Genomic DNA, 18,161 nt, shown 5'->3' with positions numbered 1-18,161 from the left:
TTAATTGGCTTTACAGCCGAGTGAATCTAAGGGGCCGACTGGAAATACTGGATCTCAGGTAGTCTAAACTAGAATAGTTTCCTCTCAGCTGCAGCACGCAGCTGCAGAGTTGGCTCTAACGTGGTCTCAGGAGCACCACCAAGTCTATGCAAAGTCAAGCCTGTCTCATTTATCCTTGGTGCTCCTTGGCTTGGGGGGTTGCTCTTGAGGGTGGCACAAGGTTTGCTGCTGTGTAAATACCAATGGATATTGATAATGATAAAGCAGTGGAAAGATAAAAACAGGGGTCCTTGTCCTCTTTTCTGAACATTGCATTGCTCATTTTGCAAAGCTAAATCCAGGACTGAGCCCTTCGGTAGATCTGTTGCACATCAGAGGTGCAGCTGTGTTGGCCAGTTTGAGTTCACGTGTGTATGACTCTCAAATTCCTCTCATGGGACACGGTCACCAGCAGTTACACATCAGCTGGGTACTAACTGGGATGGCACTTTTTTTGCCCGCAGGTGTTTGTGCTGTGCCACGGACTTCTCCAGCTATCCCAGCTCCTCTACAGCTCCAACTTCAAGAGCAGCCTTACCACCATTGAGAAGCGCTTTGGGCTCTCCAGTCTCTCTTCAGGTTTCATCTCCAGCTTGCATGAGGTAACTGGGTGAGAAGCTTGTGTGTGGGCCCCAAGGAGTGGCCAGAAAGCAACAGGGACTTTCCCAGGGTCTTAGGGTTGTTCACACCCAGTGCTTCCTCAGCCATGTCTACATGTGCTGGGTGAAGCAGCGGCTGCTGTGCCCTTGGACACCCCCTCACACTTCTGCTGTACCACATGCCAGGAGGTTGAACGTAGGGTTTTGTGGTGAGGATGTGGCCTTGGAGGCAAGCAGCATAAAGCAGGTTCCTTCAGAGAAGACCACAGCACCCTGGAACTCCACACGTCTCCAGCAGAGACATGACTGGGAGACAGAGAACACGCAGTGTGATTCTTCTTCATTGATCACAGTTCTTACAGCTTTTGTGAATAAGAACATTTTATTATGAGTAGTATCCACACAACTACAGCTCTGTGAGCACTTTCCAGTAAAAGTATCTGTTTCCATAGGTTTCTCATTGGCTTTAGGAATGGTCCTGGCTTGAATCATTCCAAGCAGTCTCTAGCCCTTTTCTCCAGCGCTCTCAGATTCTGATAGCCCTGTGGCAAAGGACTGACTTTCACTGGAATATTGCTGAGTTGGCTGAGGATTTTCTCACAAACACTTTCTAGTTACTTACTCCCTTGGAATAAGTTTTCTAGTTTACTTTGTCATTAATTGTATTCTTTCTGGTAGCTCTTTGAGGCCAGCTAGGAAAACACCTGCTTGGCAGACTTTCTTTTGATGGCACAAAGAGTCACTCGGTGGCAGCCCATCTGGTACGGAGATGGTCTTCTCACATAGGGGATTCTTCACCAAGAGCACTGGCGATCCTACTGGGTCCTTGGGGAAGTAAATGCCCAGGTCTTACCTCAATCACCACCTAGATCTGGGGTTCAAAGCCTTTTGAGACCAGTGAAGGACTTCCCACTGATTGTGACTAGGTCCAAACCACACAAAGAGACCCAGTATGGACAGTTGCAACATTGGTACTGATGAACTGGTGTAATTATAGTAAACCCTGCAGAGGGCTTAATTATTACAGCATCAGAGCTGTAACTGGTATATTCCTTATCCACTAGAGAACTTATGAGAATTAATGCCTGGAGAAGTAATACTGAAGTAAACATCAGGTAGAGCAGTCTGCTACTGCAAGAATATAAACGAAAAAGGATTGGAACTGGATATATGTCATGCTGTTAAAGAATAACATCTTGCAGACAACAGATACGTTTTTATTTCTCTGCTATATGAGAGAAATTTCTGTGCTTTACTCCAGCTCTGTGTGAGCTGCCCTGTCTGTCCAGGACCACAATCTTTTTGCATTGATGGCTGCAGCAATTCCAAGAACAAAAACCGCAAAGAGACAAACAAGGGAGCCCATGTAAACATAAATAAAAAGCATTCTTAGCTACACATGCCAAGGTTAAAATAATGTTTAGCTTGTCCTAAGCTGACAAAGCCCATATAATGGTAATTTTATGGTGGTCATCCTCTTGCCTGAGTAAGCTCCATGTTTTCATATCTTTTTAGCTGATCATATCTGCAGTTGCAAATATCCAGAGCCACAGACATTTGCAATGAACTGGACATTGTAGCTGGGCTCACGTCTGTTTCAAGTCGTGGGAATGGAGGCAATACATTTCTTTCTGTGTTTGGGGGAATCGTTAGTTTATGCAACATCCTATGAGGTGGGGAGCAGGCGTGGGTGCTGAAAAAATCCCCAGCCAGATCACAGGGAGCTGGTGGAGTCATCCATGACAGCAAGGGGTGCACACGGGTGACAGAAGCCAAGGAGTTGCCTGCTGGCTTTTGATGTGCAGGGAGCACTGACCTGCTGTGAATATGCAGGGTGAAGGGCTGTCCCGTTCCTGCTCTTGTGGGGGTCAAGCACCATGTGATAAGAGAGCTCTCCACCCACCTGCACACAGTCACGGGGTCATAGGGGCTTGACGTCCTCTGTGACATCTTCTAACGTTCTCCCCATTTCGCTGTGCACTTTCCAGATCGGCAACGTGGTCCTCATCATCTTTGTTAGCTACTTCGGCAGCCGAGTTCACCGCCCACGGGTGATCGGCCTGGGGGGGCTGCTGCTGGCGCTGGGAGCCTTCCTGGTGACCCTGCCCCACTTCCTATCGGACCCCTATGAATACACCACGCTTAGCGCTGGTAAGTGCCTCCACCCTTACTGCCATGAGCTGTCCCAGCACAAATCCATCTCCAGTTGCTCTGGGTTGGGTTACCCATGCCTACCCAAAAAGAGGGGTTGTATCCAGCACACACACACACAATTTTAACACAGTGTTTGGAGGGGAAGACTTAAGGCAGAATTTGCTATTTTAAGCCTGACTTCAGTATAGCTTTGCAACCCATTTTGAACGCAGTAATTACATGTGGAATCCCTTCTTCCTCTTCCGAGCATGTCATTGTAGCCGCGGTTTCAGATGCCAAGTGTTGTGGTCATGGTGAAGTACCTAAATTCCCCACAGATGCTCCTGAAGGCCTCCAGAGGGAGCAGTTTGTGTTTCAAGATCAGCAGGCGGGACCTCCTCTCCAAGCTGCCAAGACACCTCTCCCTCCCATCAGTGCCCAAGGAGCTTGCTGTAGGGCTGACACCCGTGAGAGACCGATCATCCCACACGGACATGCCAACCCAGGAATATTTGTATTTGCATTTAGCGAGAGAGCATATCCTTCTCTGTGGATACTATAAAATATCATAGAATCCCAGGTTGGAAGGGACCTCAGGGATCATCTGGTCCAACCTTTCTTGGCAAAAGCACAGTCTAGACAGGACAGCCCAGCCCCTGTCCAGCTAATCTTAAGTGTTCAATGTTGGGGAATCCACCACATCCCTGGGGATATTATTCCAGTAGCTGATTGTTCTCATTGTGAAAAATTTTCCTCTTGTGTCCAATTGGAATGTCCCTAGGAGTAACTTGTACCTATTACCCCTCGTATTTTCCATGTGACTTCTTGTAAAAAGGGAGTCTCGATCTTCTTTGTAACCACCCTTTAAATACTGGAACAGGGTGACAAGATCTTCCCTGAGCCTTCTCTTCTCAAGGCTGAACAAACCCAGTTCTCTCAGCCTTTCCTCACACAGCAGGCTGCCTAGTCCCTTGATCATCTTTGGGGCCCTTCTCTGGACCCTCTCCAGCCTGTCCACATCATTTTTGTGTAGCAGGGACCAAAACTGAGCACAGGATTCCAGGTGAGGCCTGACAAGCACTGAGCAGAGTGGGATAATGCCTTCTTTATCTCTGCTGGTGATGCCCTTGTTGATGCAGGCCAGCACCCCATCAGCTTGCTTTGCCACAGCAGCACGTTGTTCACTCATGTTGAGCTTGTTGTCCACCAGCACCCTGAGGTTGCTCTCCACAGAGCTGCTCCACAGATCTGGTAGGTCCCAGTCTGTGCTGCACTCCTGGATTATGTTTTCCCAGGTGCATGACCTTATATTTGTCCTTGGTGAACTTCATAAGGTTCTTGTTAGTTCACTCATCCAGCCTATCCAGGTCTTCCTGCAGCGTGGCTCTCCCTTTCCCCCACAGTTTAGTCGGCAAACTTCATCAGGGCATCAGTTTCTCTAGGATGAGGCTGAGAAAACTATACCTGAAAACTAATTGTTTAACTAGCTTAAAATGTTATTTTACATATGCTTCTCTCCTGGCTGTGCCACCCATCTCTCTTCAGATCTTTAGGCATGACATGTCCCTGCTTTCTGCTCGGGTGGTATGTGTCCCTCCAACCTGCTCCTGAGCATCCTGTTTCACTTTCTATGGCATCAGAAGAGCCTCAGCTGCAGCTCTGAAACTGCATCTCTGCCTGGTGATGACAGCATTGTTATTAACGATGACATGTCATTTAGCTATCTATCCAGGGACAGAGTGTGAAACCAACTATGAGCAGAGAGCGCTGATGATGAGGCAGCACATTTGGGGCAGAAGCCCTGGGATGCAGGAGATGCTGGTTCTGCTGCTGATGCCCTGTGCAATTGTGGACAAATCACTTCACTTCTGGCTTTTTTGGGTCACTGGTGCATTTCCTGAGGGGGCTCAAAGACTCTTCGGTATCTTGTTGCTGAGGCTTTGTGCTTTTCTGAATGCTGAACTGAATTCCTATCAGAACAGTTATTGCCCTATCAGTCTTATTTGGATGGCCCTTATCTGCTCAAGAAGTTAATTCTGTGGCACTGTATGTTAATGCCACATGCTCTGGGGGAAAAGCAGTTAATCTGACTGATAAGAAGTCTTGAAAATGCAGTCTTGAAGTGTATGCCCTGTTGCACCAGCTAGGCTTTGACCTTCTCCTTTCTCCTGGTTTTTGGGTGTGACAAGGGACGTTGCTCTCGGTGGTCTCACTGCAGGCAGCTGAGAGTTGTGGCAGTACAAGGGAGAAGAGAAAACGGGCTGTCCTGCAGCCCTGCCAGGCTGAATGCAAATGCAGCTGATGTTTCACCTATAGCCCAAAGCATTTTGGAAAGAAAAGGAATATTATCTTTACTGGAGGCACAGAGGAATTCCAGCATGAGAAGTGAGGTGTCTCCCTGCTGCTGAGCAGAATGTGGGTGATAGAGCAGAGTTAAGATCTCCTGTCCCCAGGGCCTGTTCTACTCTAGCCAGTAAGCCTTACGATCCATACTAAGGAGGGGTACTGGTTTAACTGGGCAGGCTTTGGGAACAAGCTAGTGTGCACAACAACAGCTTCAGTTTCTGTGCAGAATGCGATACGCAGAAGAGCCTGCATCACATGCCACAGGGCTGGCTTTGGTCTTCCCAAAGTGACTTTAGCCCCTAAATGCTTGGGATGCCAGTGATCCTTAGGGGATTGCCACCTCTGAAAACCCTCAGTCACCTCGGGTCTGTATCAAGTTGCGGCCCCAACACCCATGCCACCGAGGCAGGTGGCAGTGGCCGCAGCAGTGCCAGCCAGGGAGAGCCTTCCACCTCTGGTTAGAAGATGCTTCCTCCTGGAAAGGCTTTGAGCACCATGCACTGTGTCCTAGCCCAGTCCTCTAGGGAGCTGCTGGGTGGTTTTAGGGAAGTTGCTCCCTTTAGTTAGGTCCTGACTTTGCTGCAGCTCAACACAATGCAAACTCCAAGGAGCAAAGCACGGAGAGGACAGAGCTGCTTGCAGGTACCTGACAGTCTCTGCTCCCACCAAAGGGTTAGAGATCCTCTGGCTTTGCTCTCCCACATCAGCTCTGGGAAATCTGGCACTGCCACAGCTGATCTGCAAACCCAGATCCCATGAAATATGATGAAAAATGATGGCCCAGCTTGGGGCTGAGAGTGTGCCAGCACTCATGCAGAAATATGAAGACCAGCTCTCTGTTGGCTCGCAGCTGCCTCCCTGTGCAGCCTCAAATGCCTCCATGTTTTTCGAGTGGGCTGGTTTGGAGAGTGGATCAGACATTGGGTGTCAGGTCTTCTGGCAGCTTAAATTCATGCATCAGGCTATGAACTGGTCAGGATTTGGGAGAGGGACTGCTCTTACTGCAACGGGAACTAGTCGAAGGAGCAGGTATCATCCTGCTCCCTGCCCGTGTGTGTCTTGGCCCGGTGTTTACAGGCCATGAAGATGTTCCAGTCCTAGTTGGAGTTTGCATGGCAGTCTTGAGCAGAGTGAAGATCTCCCCATGTCTGGACACTATGAAGAAGTAGGGTCCTGTCCTGGTTCAACTAGGATAGGGTTAAGTTTCCCCAGCAGAGAGAGAGGGGGAAGGGATCTCCAGCTGGGTTATTCATACCATGCTGACATCAGGTCCAGGGGTGGGAAACTTTGATTTTACTTCTCTGGTTTTTTGGTGGCGGGACCCACGTGTCAGCTTTGTTCTGTGACCATTTGCGGTATTTCTCTGTATATCTTCTGTCTTGTTCACTGTTATTACTTTTTACTGTTGTTATCATTGCTACTGTTGTTGTTCAGATTGTTTATCACACTGTTGTATTAAATTTCTCCTTATTTTAACCCGGGGTTTGTGCCTCACTGCCAGCCCAACTGGCTGAGGGTGGGGGAGGGACAACGGGAACATGCTCTCCGGTCCCAGCAGGGCCTAAACCAGCACAGGTCCTTGCTTTGGAAGGAGGCAGGCTGTTCCTGAGTGATGAGGGCAACAGATATTCAGGGCCAGGGTGTCCTGCCAGGGGCAGCCAGGTTGCCCCAGAGAGCATCGCTCCCTGTTCCTGCCTGGATACCACAAGGGAGCAAAGACCACTGATAACAAAAATCCAGCCATGGATTAGGTTTACCCTCATTAAACCAAGAGCAGCCTCACTCCACGGCATGCAGTCTGGCGTGAGAGGCTTCTGTGACTCTCACTTCTGCTGTGATAAAATCTTGACTGGAAGAGGAGGCTCCTTCTCTCTGGCAGCGTGGACCCTTTAGACAACACGGCTTTGAATGGACTTACGTAAGGATTTTTGTGGTGACCTACTGTGAGCAATCTGCTGCCACACTACACCAATGAAAACCCCTAATCACTTGACAAATATTTGGGTTTGTTTTGTGTCTGTTCAGAAGTGTAGAAAATCCACAGTAACTACATTAATGAGAAAGATGTGATAGGAATACTGAACTAATTCCGAATTTTAAAAAAGGAATTAAAGAAAAGCCAGAGTGGGAAGGGCTAGCGTTGAAAGACCAGGACTTATTCTGTCTTCTGTGTAACGCCTTCATTTTGCATGAAAAACTTTTGTCACTTGGCGGGCTCTGGTGTTGCTGCAGCTTTGATGGAAAGCTTTTTATCCTCTGCTGACAGCTCCAGTGCAGCTCCCTGGAGCTGGCTGCAGGGCTGACCCTTGGCAGGAGAAATTAATTTGCTTCCATCAGCCTGTTTTAAAGACATTAGCCTGTCTTTAAAAGTTCGATAAAAATCACAACCTCATTGTTGGCTACACTGACCTCGGTATAATACCCCAAGGGAAGGGAGAGGTTATAAGAAGTGCTAAATAAAATGAACAATCCAGCCAAAATCCAGAAGTGTGTGCCCACTCATCAAATCAAATGAGATTCCCTATATTTAGGGATTTAATGTGGGAGAAGGCAAGGGACGTGCCCAGTGTTGTAATACTCATTCTTCTCCCTTTCAGGTAACAAAAGCCAGGCCCAGTCTGAACTGTGCTATGCAGAGAATAAGTCTGTGTGCCCAAGCACCACCCACGATCCCCAGAAGCAGGCCAGCAGCATATGGGCAATGATGGTCATCGCCCAGCTGCTGGCTGGAATCGGGACAGTTCCCATCCAGCCCTTCGGGATATCCTATGTAGATGACTTTGCAGAAGCAAACAATTCCCCGCTGTACGTTGGTAAGTGGGACTGTTGCTGTATATCGTTTTGATTCCTCCAGACCTTAGAGGTGAGATGTAGAGGTGCTCATCTGAAGAGGAACCCATGGAGACGGGTTGAGCAGTCAGTGGGACTCAGATGAGATCCTCCCCCAGTAAAGGCTGGGCCGTCCCCTTGGTAATCAGCTGTTCTCTGTAGGGTTAGATTTGTGGTGTGGGTGTTAGGAAGCCAAACAATCAGGGCAAGGAGATAAGATGGATGAGCTGGAGCTTCTCCCTTGCATCTTTGAGAACTTATGCCATCCATGGGGGAAGGAGTGGTAAGGCAACCTCAGAGGCCCTCTCCTGCTTTCTAACCAGAGGTATGACAGCCTGCAGGAGCCAATTAACAGAGATTGTGCATCAAGGGTTCAAAATCGACATTTTTGCCATGGAATTGGTCCCTGCCCAGTGGGGGTTCCCAGGCTCAGGAGGGCTTCTTGGCTGCAAAGAGATAGGTGCTGACTTCCATGTTAAACTGCGTTTTTTCCCCTGTGAATGGCAACGCCCGTCTGGTGCTGGCCTGCTTAAGTGAGCTTTGAGCTCAGTCCATAAGTTATTTAAAAAAACAGTTCCTCCTGGTGCTAAACAATGTCTTGAAAGCAGCCAAAGGCGTCAGAGTGATTTAGAAGTCAAAAGCGCATGTTCCAAAATAAGGTAAGTACTAAAGGATAAGGAAGGCCTTTGAATTAGACTCCCAAGGACAAGCTTTGGACAAGCACTGGAGTGCTTGGCAGGGTCTCCAGACCCACCCAGGTGTGCTTTGCTCCAGGCTGCTGCTGGGAAGGGCTGCAGCAGCACCTTTCAGGTGGTGCAGGAGCTCTTAGCTCTGCGGAAAGTCTCCTCTGTGTGTAGCACTTGCTTCTCTCAGCTCAAGTCTGGGCTGGCAAAAGGAGGGACAGAACATCATTGTCTTCCCCCTGCGGTGAGGGGTCACTGTTCCCAGGACCTCTGAGTGCCCTTTGGATTCCCAAACCTGAAAGTCCTGAAGATGAAGGAAAATGGGACTGACCTGTTCTTTATAATATAGGTGATCACTTTAGGGCCGTGAGAATGTCCGTGTAGTGGGGTATGGCTACTGTGAGTCCGGATTGCCTCAATACAATGTAAATACCGTTGCCCTTTGAGTCGTGTTTTGTTTTAGATTTCAGCATCTTGCTATGAAAGGGAACACTACTGTCTAAGTACAAAGTTAAATACTCCTTCTCCAAAAAGACCCTGCCCTTCAGTATGTTTATGTTGTAGAAACAAAAGCACTGCCTTGCCTAACTGGAAAAAACTCTGCTTTTAAAATAGGTCCAGAGCTGAGGCATAGCAGTGTGCCCAGGCGCTTTCATACCAGTAATACTGAAAGGCTCCAGACCAGCAAAATGCACAGAAATGGTCAATGCAGTTCAAGCAAACTGTCTCCTTTTGATCATCTTAAGAAAGTTGTGCAAAGAGTATATTTCAGGGAGGAAACCTGAATCCTTTCATTCCAAAGAAGTCAAAAGGAAATATTTTGACCTTATGGGTTAGGTCCAAGTTATCTTTTTTTTGAACAGGATAGTTCAGCTGAACCAAGGGTGGATCCACTGGCCTTTTTGTCCTCAGCATCCCTCCCCTCCCCTGAAGTTTGCACCAAATGTTTTGCTGGGATCTGCAGACTGAGATGGCTTTGTTTCCTTGTCTTCCTGTAGGAGATTAAGGTCTCTGTCACCAGTGAGAGCCCAGGATGCCACCATCCTGCTGCTCTCTGGGGTTCCTCCCTTCACCACAGTGAATCATGGATATCTGTGGTGTAGCTGACAGCTTCTAGTGTACTGGCAAAGCCTTGGCTGCAGCAGAACAGAGGGACTTTCTCTGCAGACAGCTGCCTGCCCTCCTCCTAATCCTGCTGAATAAACACCACATTCAGTATCTCAGCAATGGGGATCTGCTCATCATCTGCCACTTGATAAAAGATGGTTTCTCTCTTCAGCATGTTGTTACACCATTCCTGCCTCACTTGGAAAGACAAAAGCCCTATCTGCACTGAAGCTACCATTCCCTGCTCACACTGCCTCTCCCTGCTCACTTTTCCAGCCATCCTCTTTGCCATCGCCGTGTTCGGCCCTGCTTTTGGATACTTGCTGGGATCCATGGTGCTGCGGCTATTCGTGGATATTGGACGAGTTGACACTGGTGAGTACTTCTCAAGTAGCCATGGTCCTCCTAAAAGCCTTCTGGAGTCAGAAGGTCACTCTGAGATGCGTGGTGGCAGAAGCCACCAGTCCCATGACCCACAAAACTGCTCCACTGGCCAGGCCTGACCTGGAATAGCACCCCCAGCACATTCCTCCCCTCCTTCTCCCCGTGAGTAAAGCTACAGATGGTCGTGAAGCCACCACTGAAGCAGAGCCCTGAGGTACAGACATTTTGATGTCCTACTCATGGTGAAGGTGGTCATTGCTGGGGTCTGCCCACTACCACCACACTGAGGAAGTATCACACTACTCCAGCATGGTTGTGCAGAAGAGCAGGGACATCTGAAGCATCCAGGGATGGGGAAGACAACAACAAGGCAGCCACTGCCCTGTGGGTGCATGGGAAGATTTGAGTCTACTAATCCTGCTCCCCGCCACCCTTCACCAGCATCTGCAGAGAGAGGGACCAAGCCAATGCTACCACAGGGCTTATTTTCTTTATCTGTGGAGCGTGCTTATTTTTTCTGGTAACTTAATCACTAAAGAATTCTCCCCAGCACCATCATTAATGTGGCTTTTCCTGTGTTTCCTTAGAGAGATCAGAGCTTGCCTGACATTTTTGTCTGGTGCCTGATAAGAATAATAAATGAACCTGGGACAGGAAACAGCAGAAAGCCTTGGCTTGCTCCCCGCAGTGGCAGACAGATTTAGCAGCCTCTGCCTGGTCGCTCCGTGATGACGTCCAAGCTCTGGAGTGGAGTGGTCCTGTTTGGGGAAGCGAGGCAATTGTTTTGGTGGGGCGCAGGCTCCTTGCCTGACACACCCTGGCACGGGGCTCCCACCTGGAGACTGCTGCTGGTTCTTTTCCCCGCTGAAACATCCACGCAGTGGGAAGATGAGGTCCCCATGCCAAGCCAAGCAATCTGTCAGCCTCCCATGAGCATCGCTTGGCCCAGCCAAAGGATGTCGGCGCTGGAGACGGAGTGGCTCTCACCTTCTCCTCCTTTTTCCGGAGAAGGCGCCCAGAGTTGCATCCACTCGGAAACCAGGCTCATTAACAGTGCTCTTCTGCTAGCACGGGTCCTTCCCTTGGTCTGTGCAAACAGAGTGACCAAGCCTGGAACAATGGGAGGGCAGTTTTTTCCAGGAAAGCTGCTGTGCCCTTTCCCAGTCCCTGTCTCAGCTCGGCATCCCTGCCAGGCAGTGTGGTCCAAACCCACTGCGTGCCCCAGGCAGAGGAGGATGGAGTCGGGCCCCCATAATCACCACCTTGCTGGCTGGCTCGGCAGGGCAGAGTTGAACCTGTGCCATCAGCATACTTGGATGCTGACTAAATCCATCCTACAGTCATTTGGGAGGCTTGGCACACTTTGGATGGGATGTAGCAGTGCAGGATCCTGGCCAGGGGGAAGGAGTTCGAACACAGCCAGAGCTGGTCTTGCTACCAACACTGGTCAGAGCTCCCACCTCCATTAATTTTTCTCCTCCATGCCAGCGGAAAGACCCTTAGACTGTGCCCACATGGACCCTTTGTGTTCCACTGGTCCATATTTGCATGGACATTTGCGCCTTCCACCCTTAGCAGAGCTCTTATGATGGGTCATTGTGTCTTGCAGCTGCATTGGCCCTGACACCAAGGGACCAGCAGTGGATTGGAGCCTGGTGGCTGGGACTGCTGATCTCCTCAGGCTGCTTGGTGCTCACGTCCATTCCTTATTTCTTCTTCCCTCGGTACATGCTGAAAGGAGAGGTGAGACCTCATCTCTGGAGGGCCAGAACATCTCAGTGCCAGGGCTGTGCTCAGGCAGGGCATACCTGTCCCATGAGGAGAGGGGTGGGAGGGAGGAAGGGAGCCCAGAAACCCTTCTCAGATGTCGTAAAACTTCTCAGAAGTGAAGAGTCTTCCATACAAGCTCCGTGCCTCTAACACGTGAAGGACCAGACTCTTTACTTCCTTACTATTAGCTTGAAAGCCAGAACCACCACAGCTCAACAGACCCAAACCAGACCTCATACCCTACCTGCTAGCTGCATCGACAGCATCTGTAGGCAAAGTTTTGGGTAGACCTGCACCTTCCCTGGGGCAGGGTGATGACTGGGTGGCTCCCTGGGTTCCTGCATGCAGTCTTCCTTGGTTGGGGTCTGTCCATAGAGACTCGACCCTCCTGGGGTGTCTGACCCAGTTCCACTGGTGATAGCTCTATCTTAACTCCCCACTGCAACAGCCTCTGAGGGGTGATGCTCCCCTGATGCCAGCAGCATCATCAGTGACAGCCCCTGCTCAGAGCAGAGCATCCCCAGTGTGACATGCATGGCAGCAGCACTGAGATAAAGCTGGGCAGTGGGGTTTGATAGATGGGCTTTTCCTTTGGGAAAAAATCTCAGAAAAGTGACAAGTTTCCCATTAATACAAATTTTAAAAGATGCAAAACTATCAAAATGTTTCATTTCAGTATTTTCAAAGCCAAGCCCTATTGTTTTCATTTCAAAGATAGTTTTGTTTTGAAATTCTTTAATCATCAATTCTTTTAAAAGTCAAAATCAGACCAAATATATTTCATGATTATATCTAGAGGATGCACCAGACTTGAGCTGACCTGTCTCCCATTTTCATTTTCATACATTTTGCAAAATTAAAAAAGAGGTATCTTGTCAGGATTGAGGACAGGGAAGCTTTCCAACTTCTTAAAGCCTCTCCAAGCAGGTCAGAGAGTAGAAAAGGCTGCCCAGGGAGGGGATGGAGTCACCATCCCTGGGTGTGTTTAAGACGAGATGAGATGTCGGGGTATGTGGTGTAGGGGAGAACTTTGTAGAGTCAGGCTGAGGGTTGGACTCGATGCTCCCAAGGGGCTTTTCCAACCTGAATGATTCTGTGATTCTGACAAGCTTTTGCCTTGCAGCTCTGCTCAAGGGCAGCAGTCAATTTTGAGATAATTTGTCCCTTTGCTGTAATGGGCAGGAAAACTATTGGGGCTCAAAGGCATCTGGGACAGACCCTGCACCTCCTGAGCCTCGCTGGGAGCCAGGATGGTGCCAGCCACATGAGTGCTCCCCTCTCACCACAGGCTGCTCTTCTCTCCCTCCCCAGGACCCGAACGCAGAGGCTGGCATGCTCAGGAAGATGGAGAAGGGGGTGGCTGAAGAAACCTCCCTCCTGGAGTTTATAAAAAGTAAAGGGCTGACACTTAAAGGCGAGGGTGATCGGGGTCGCCAGGCCACGCTAAGTGGGTGGAGACCACCACAACAGTATTTTCAAGCTGAGGGTGCTTGCTGGGAGCCTTCAAGTGTCTCCACCATGCTGCATGGAGATGCAAGGGCCAGCTCAGGCACCTCAAGGGCTGTAGCACACCCTTCCCTAAGGACCACGGGAGGATGGACACAGCCCACCTCTTGCTATAAGACAGCGGTGCTGAGGTCTGTGGGCTCTGGATTGTTTCTGGGAATTGGTTTGAAGATCTTAAAATGGCATAAGCATGCTGGAAAACGCTATCTGGGTGGTTTAACCCACAGCTTAACAGTTTAACCCAGGGAGTCCCTGGGGCTGCCGGCACCATGAGGCGCTGCTTTGAGAAGGTCACTGCACTGCAGCTTATGCTGGTTGGTTTATGTGTAGCCAAATCGGGCTTGAGTAGGGATGTCACTGATGAGAGACCACTTTAATGACGTTTTTCTGCTTCATGATGACTTTTTTCCAGCTAAAGCCTCTCCCTCCTTCCCTCTCCATCCACTGCAGTCATATCATGGAGCTGTCAGCATCGTCTTCTCTATCTCACTGGGCTTTGCTGGAAGGGGAAAGCTAATTAGAGACCAAATAAACAGAGCTGCTCCTGAGGAGCCTGGAGTCAGTCTGCCTTTGCTGAAAGGGCAGGGGAACATGATATCCCACCAGGAAAATACACTGTGTTCATCAGCTGCAGGAGCCAGACCCTGCCTGTGCACAGCCAGCGGGGCTCTGCCAAAACCCCCGCAGCCTTGCCTCTTCGCACCACCTGAGGGTATAGGCCCTGCTCCAGAAAAGCAAATGCACTGTGGCTGCTAAGTGCCCCGGAGGCTTGTGAGTTTGGAAAGCAGGGGAGAGAGGGTGGCAGGCAGAGCTGGCCCTCCACCTTGCTTCAGGGCGCTTTGGCCATGGTCCTGACAGCTGCCCAGCCAAATTAGGGTGTCTCCCCTTCCATTTTCCCATGGCCTTAGACGTTCCCTGTATTAACTCACTGGAAATAGTTAAAGGGTGGGGTTTTTTTTCACCGTATGAATTGCTGATGTGAGCATCACATGGCTAAAATACATTTTTCCTGCTGTTTCCCTGTAGGTTTCCCAAAGATCTTCCTCAGGCTGCTCCTCAACCCCCTGTTCATCCTCCTGGTGCTGGCTCAGTGCAGCTTCTCCTCAGTCATTGCAGGTCTGTCCACATTCCTCAACAAGTTCCTGGAGAAGCAGTATGGTGTCTCCTCTTCCTATGCCAACTTTCTCATAGGTGAGCACAGCTGAGCAGCAGCAGCCACAGGGTGACAAATATCCATTTTGGCCTCTCTTGGGTACCAGTGGGGTCTGTGGGTTCTCCCAACCACCACGAGGTCCACAAGGCCACCACCTCCTCTCCCTGCCCACAGAGGGGTGCTTGTCAGGCAGGACCCCCAACTAATGTCTCCATTCCTCTGCAGGAGCTGTGAACCTGCCAGCAGCAGCACTCGGGATGCTTTTAGGAGGAATCATCATGAAACGCTTTGCTTTCTCCCTCCGGGCCATCCCCCGGTTTGCTGTGGTGGTGCTTGTTTTCTCCATCCTCCTCTGCCTGCCACTTTTCTTCATGGGCTGCTCCACAGGGCGCATCGATGGAATCTACCCTCCCAGGTAACGCAGGCACTTGAGTTGTTTCCAGCTCCTTGTTCTTCCAGCTCTTGCCCTGATTATCCGTGGGGTGGATACATGCAGGTGGAGGGCAAGAGGCAGTAGACGTCACCACGCTACTGCTTGCTCCTTGATCCCACTGCCTGTAGGAGATCGAAGTGTTACAGCACAGAAAGCTTGGGACAGCATTTATTACTGATTTTTCTGTACCAGACAAGCAGGGTATATTTTTCATTCTGCATTTCTAGCAGGGAATTAGTAGTATTAGTGCCTCTGTCCACACCAACACCATGCATGGGCACATCACATTCTCCCTTCATTCCAGCTGAACATCACCTTTCTCCTCACCTGTGTGGAAACTTTTGGCTCTTACCATGAGTCTTAAAGATAAAAACAACATTTAGACTCCACCCCAGGCTCACTGTCAAGTGCATCGTGCTCATTTCCCAGTGCACTGCCAGCAAGGGGCTGTCATACAAACATCTCCCTTTGCCAGCAACGGGCCTCCTGTCCCAGGGGTACAGCGGAGAGGTGAGGGACAGGGCAGTCCATGCACTTCTCCCACTTAAAAGCCACTTAAATAACCATGGCAAAGGAAAGCAGCAGCACTCTGCAAATTCATGTGTGGGCACGTGTTTATACTTTGCTCTGAGACCTGCTCTGCAGATTCAGGAACGTTTGGAAGTCTGCTGAAGCACTGGCACCTCAGGCTTTTGGAGTGAGAGCAAGGGTTCAAGTGTGAGGAGACCCCTCAGCCCAAGATCAGGTGCTGGAAGTGCTACATTTTGGGAGGCACCTTGTCCTCACATCATTCACCTCTTGCTGCCAGCATCAGGCTGGCTCCTCTGCAACACACCAGTCTCGATAGGCTTTGCTGGTGTAACTGGGATGTACCTGCTTGAGGAACCTGTGTGGAAAAGGAGGCTGTTGCCTTATATTATTTTGGAAACTTCTCCCCATGCAGTGGCAGCAGTGCATGAATGCCTTTTGCCAGGCTACTCAGGTAGCGGTGGGCTATGTGGGTGGGTGAACATGAGCTCTGCCCCATCCCACCATGCCCAAGGGCAGGTCTCTGGTGCTGTCTTCCCACAGCAGACGGACTATGCCGCTCCGGCAGATGAACTCCCTTAGGTAGTGAGGCAAGACAGGGCAGATAATTCGGTTTGTCCTCTTGACTTTCATGCTGTCGTCAGGCTTGTTTGGAAACGAGCCCGCTTCCAGTTTCTGTCTGAATGGCGTTTCCAGCTGGGGCTGTTCGCACATCTGTTTGTGCAGTTCTGGATGGAACCCAGATACATTTCTCCAGGCATTTGGCTGATTAATTTTCAGCTGGGAGGGGGAAAAAAGTAAGTGTGTGAGTACTTGTTTGCAGACATAACATAATTACTGCTAAGTTCACTGTACACTTGCAGAGGTACCTGCAGGGAATCAGGGTCTGGCATAAGGCCAGCCTGCTGCTGGCAGTGTCCCAGCACAAATAGGAGTGGGGAAACTGGCTAACTAATATGAGGGATTTTTCTTCCTCCTGTCCTATTTCTTAATTTTAAATTTTTTTTTCTCCTCCTTTTTGGCAGTACATTGAGTTCTCAGCAACAGGTTAAGACACCAAGTGGGTGCCACTGCTCTGAGCACATCTTTCACCCAGTGTGCGGAGAAAACAACGTGGAGTACATCTCCCCCTGCTTTGCTGGCTGCACAAACAGCACCACTAATTCTTCCACTCCCAAACAAGTGGTGAGTAAAACAAGTGGTTTGCAGAGCACCTTGCTGGTGATGGTGGAGGCTGCAGTGATGCTGTAGGAACTTGACAAATGCAATAGCATGGTAGAGCCTTTTTGATGAGGGGAGGTCCACCAGAGATGCTGAAGTCCTGAGCAGGTGCAACAGAGAATTGCTGTAATGCCCTGGGAGCGTGCTTGGAGAAACGGGAACAGTGGCACATCCCATTGCAGGGTGCCAAGGCTGTGCCTTAAAATTGGAGCTGACGCTCTTGTCAGTCTTCTGCAAAGTGATGTGGTCTGGTGTGTCACTAACAAAACTCTTGGCTTTAGGAGTTTTACATTTGTTTTTTTTTTTTCCAAATGTTTCCAACAGACCTACAAGAACTGTTCCCTGATCCCTGCTGGGAACGGGCTGTCCTCTGCCAAGGCAGGCCCCTGTCCACTCAGCTGCTCCCACATGCTCCTTCCTGCCATATTGCTTATCTCCTTTGCTGCCCTGATAGCCTGCCTGTCCCACAACCCCCTCTACATGATGGTTTTACGGTGAGAAATGGGCAGGGGGATGGTCACGAGGCACTGGGGGGACTCATGATGTGATGGGTTCCCATGCTGGGGTCAACAAGGCCTTAAACATGACAACAGGCCAAGATGCTTGGCCAAACACAGAGACACTGCCAGCAGCTCTGACCTCCTGTGGCTTCTCCCCTGCAGGGTGGTGAACCAGGATGAGAAGTCGTTTGCTATTGGTGTCCAGTTCTTACTAATGAGGCTGCTGGGTGAGTGTCCATCTCCTAACAAGGCTGGGGGGAGGTAGCAGGGTGCTCAGAATCTTGCTCGAGCCCCAGGAGGTGTTGAACCTCCTTGGGGACAGCAGAGACAGCATGCAGGCAGGGCAGAGTGGGCAGCTTGACTCTATCCTCTCTACTCCAAAGCCTGGCTGCCAGCTCCGGCCATGTTCGGTGCGCTCATCGACTCCTCCTGCATCTACTGGCAGAAGCAGTGCACCCAGCGCCAGTTCTGTGCCTACTACAATAACGACTTCCTCCGGAACAGGTACCCCTGCCATCACAGAATCATCTGGGTTGGAAAAGCCCTTGAAGCTCCTCCAGTTACCCTGCCCGTTCCCAACTCCACCAGATCCCTCAGCGCTGGGTCAGCCCGACTCTCCAACCCCTCCAGGGATGGGAACTCCCCCCCTGCCCTGGGCAGCCCATTCCAATGCCCAACAGCCCCTTCTGCAAAGAAATACTTCCTCAGGAGCCAGCCTGACCCTACCCTGGCACAACTTGAGGCCATTCCCTCTGGTCCTGGTGCTGGGTCCTTGGCTCAAGAGACTCATCCCCCCTCTCTGCACCCTCCTGTCAGGGAGTTGCAGAGGGCCATGAGGTCTCCCCTCAGCCTCCTCTTCTCCAGACTAAACCCCCCAGTTCCCTCAGCCGCTCCCCAGCAGACCTGTGCCTGGACATGCTCGAGTCATTC

The 18,161-nt window shown here is 50.3% G+C and overlaps 1 protein-coding gene across 1 annotated transcript in view; it reads left to right on the top strand.

The window, feature by feature from the left end:
* SLCO2A1 (solute carrier organic anion transporter family member 2A1) overlaps positions 1 to 18,161 on the top strand; it is a 29,776-nt gene that overhangs the window by 10,778 nt on the left and 837 nt on the right. The window contains exons 2-13 of the mRNA XM_026855556.1: positions 504 to 641; positions 2,627 to 2,789; positions 7,715 to 7,930; positions 10,013 to 10,111; positions 11,730 to 11,863; positions 13,202 to 13,283; positions 14,423 to 14,587; positions 14,775 to 14,964; positions 16,536 to 16,695; positions 17,056 to 17,225; positions 17,394 to 17,458; positions 17,615 to 17,735. Of these exons, the coding sequence (XP_026711357.1) occupies positions 504 to 641; positions 2,627 to 2,789; positions 7,715 to 7,930; positions 10,013 to 10,111; positions 11,730 to 11,863; positions 13,202 to 13,283; positions 14,423 to 14,587; positions 14,775 to 14,964; positions 16,536 to 16,695; positions 17,056 to 17,225; positions 17,394 to 17,458; positions 17,615 to 17,735 (1,703 nt within the window). The remainder of the gene's footprint in view (positions 1 to 503; positions 642 to 2,626; positions 2,790 to 7,714; positions 7,931 to 10,012; positions 10,112 to 11,729; positions 11,864 to 13,201; positions 13,284 to 14,422; positions 14,588 to 14,774; positions 14,965 to 16,535; positions 16,696 to 17,055; positions 17,226 to 17,393; positions 17,459 to 17,614; positions 17,736 to 18,161) is intronic.

The sequence above is a fragment of the Athene cunicularia genome (assembly GCF_003259725.1).
Source record: "Athene cunicularia isolate RWA chromosome 9 unlocalized genomic scaffold, athCun1 chr9_part2, whole genome shotgun sequence".
NCBI lineage: Eukaryota > Metazoa > Chordata > Aves > Strigiformes > Strigidae > Athene > Athene cunicularia.
Note: the sequence above shows the minus strand (reverse complement) of the source record. Positions and strands in the feature narration are given on the sequence as shown.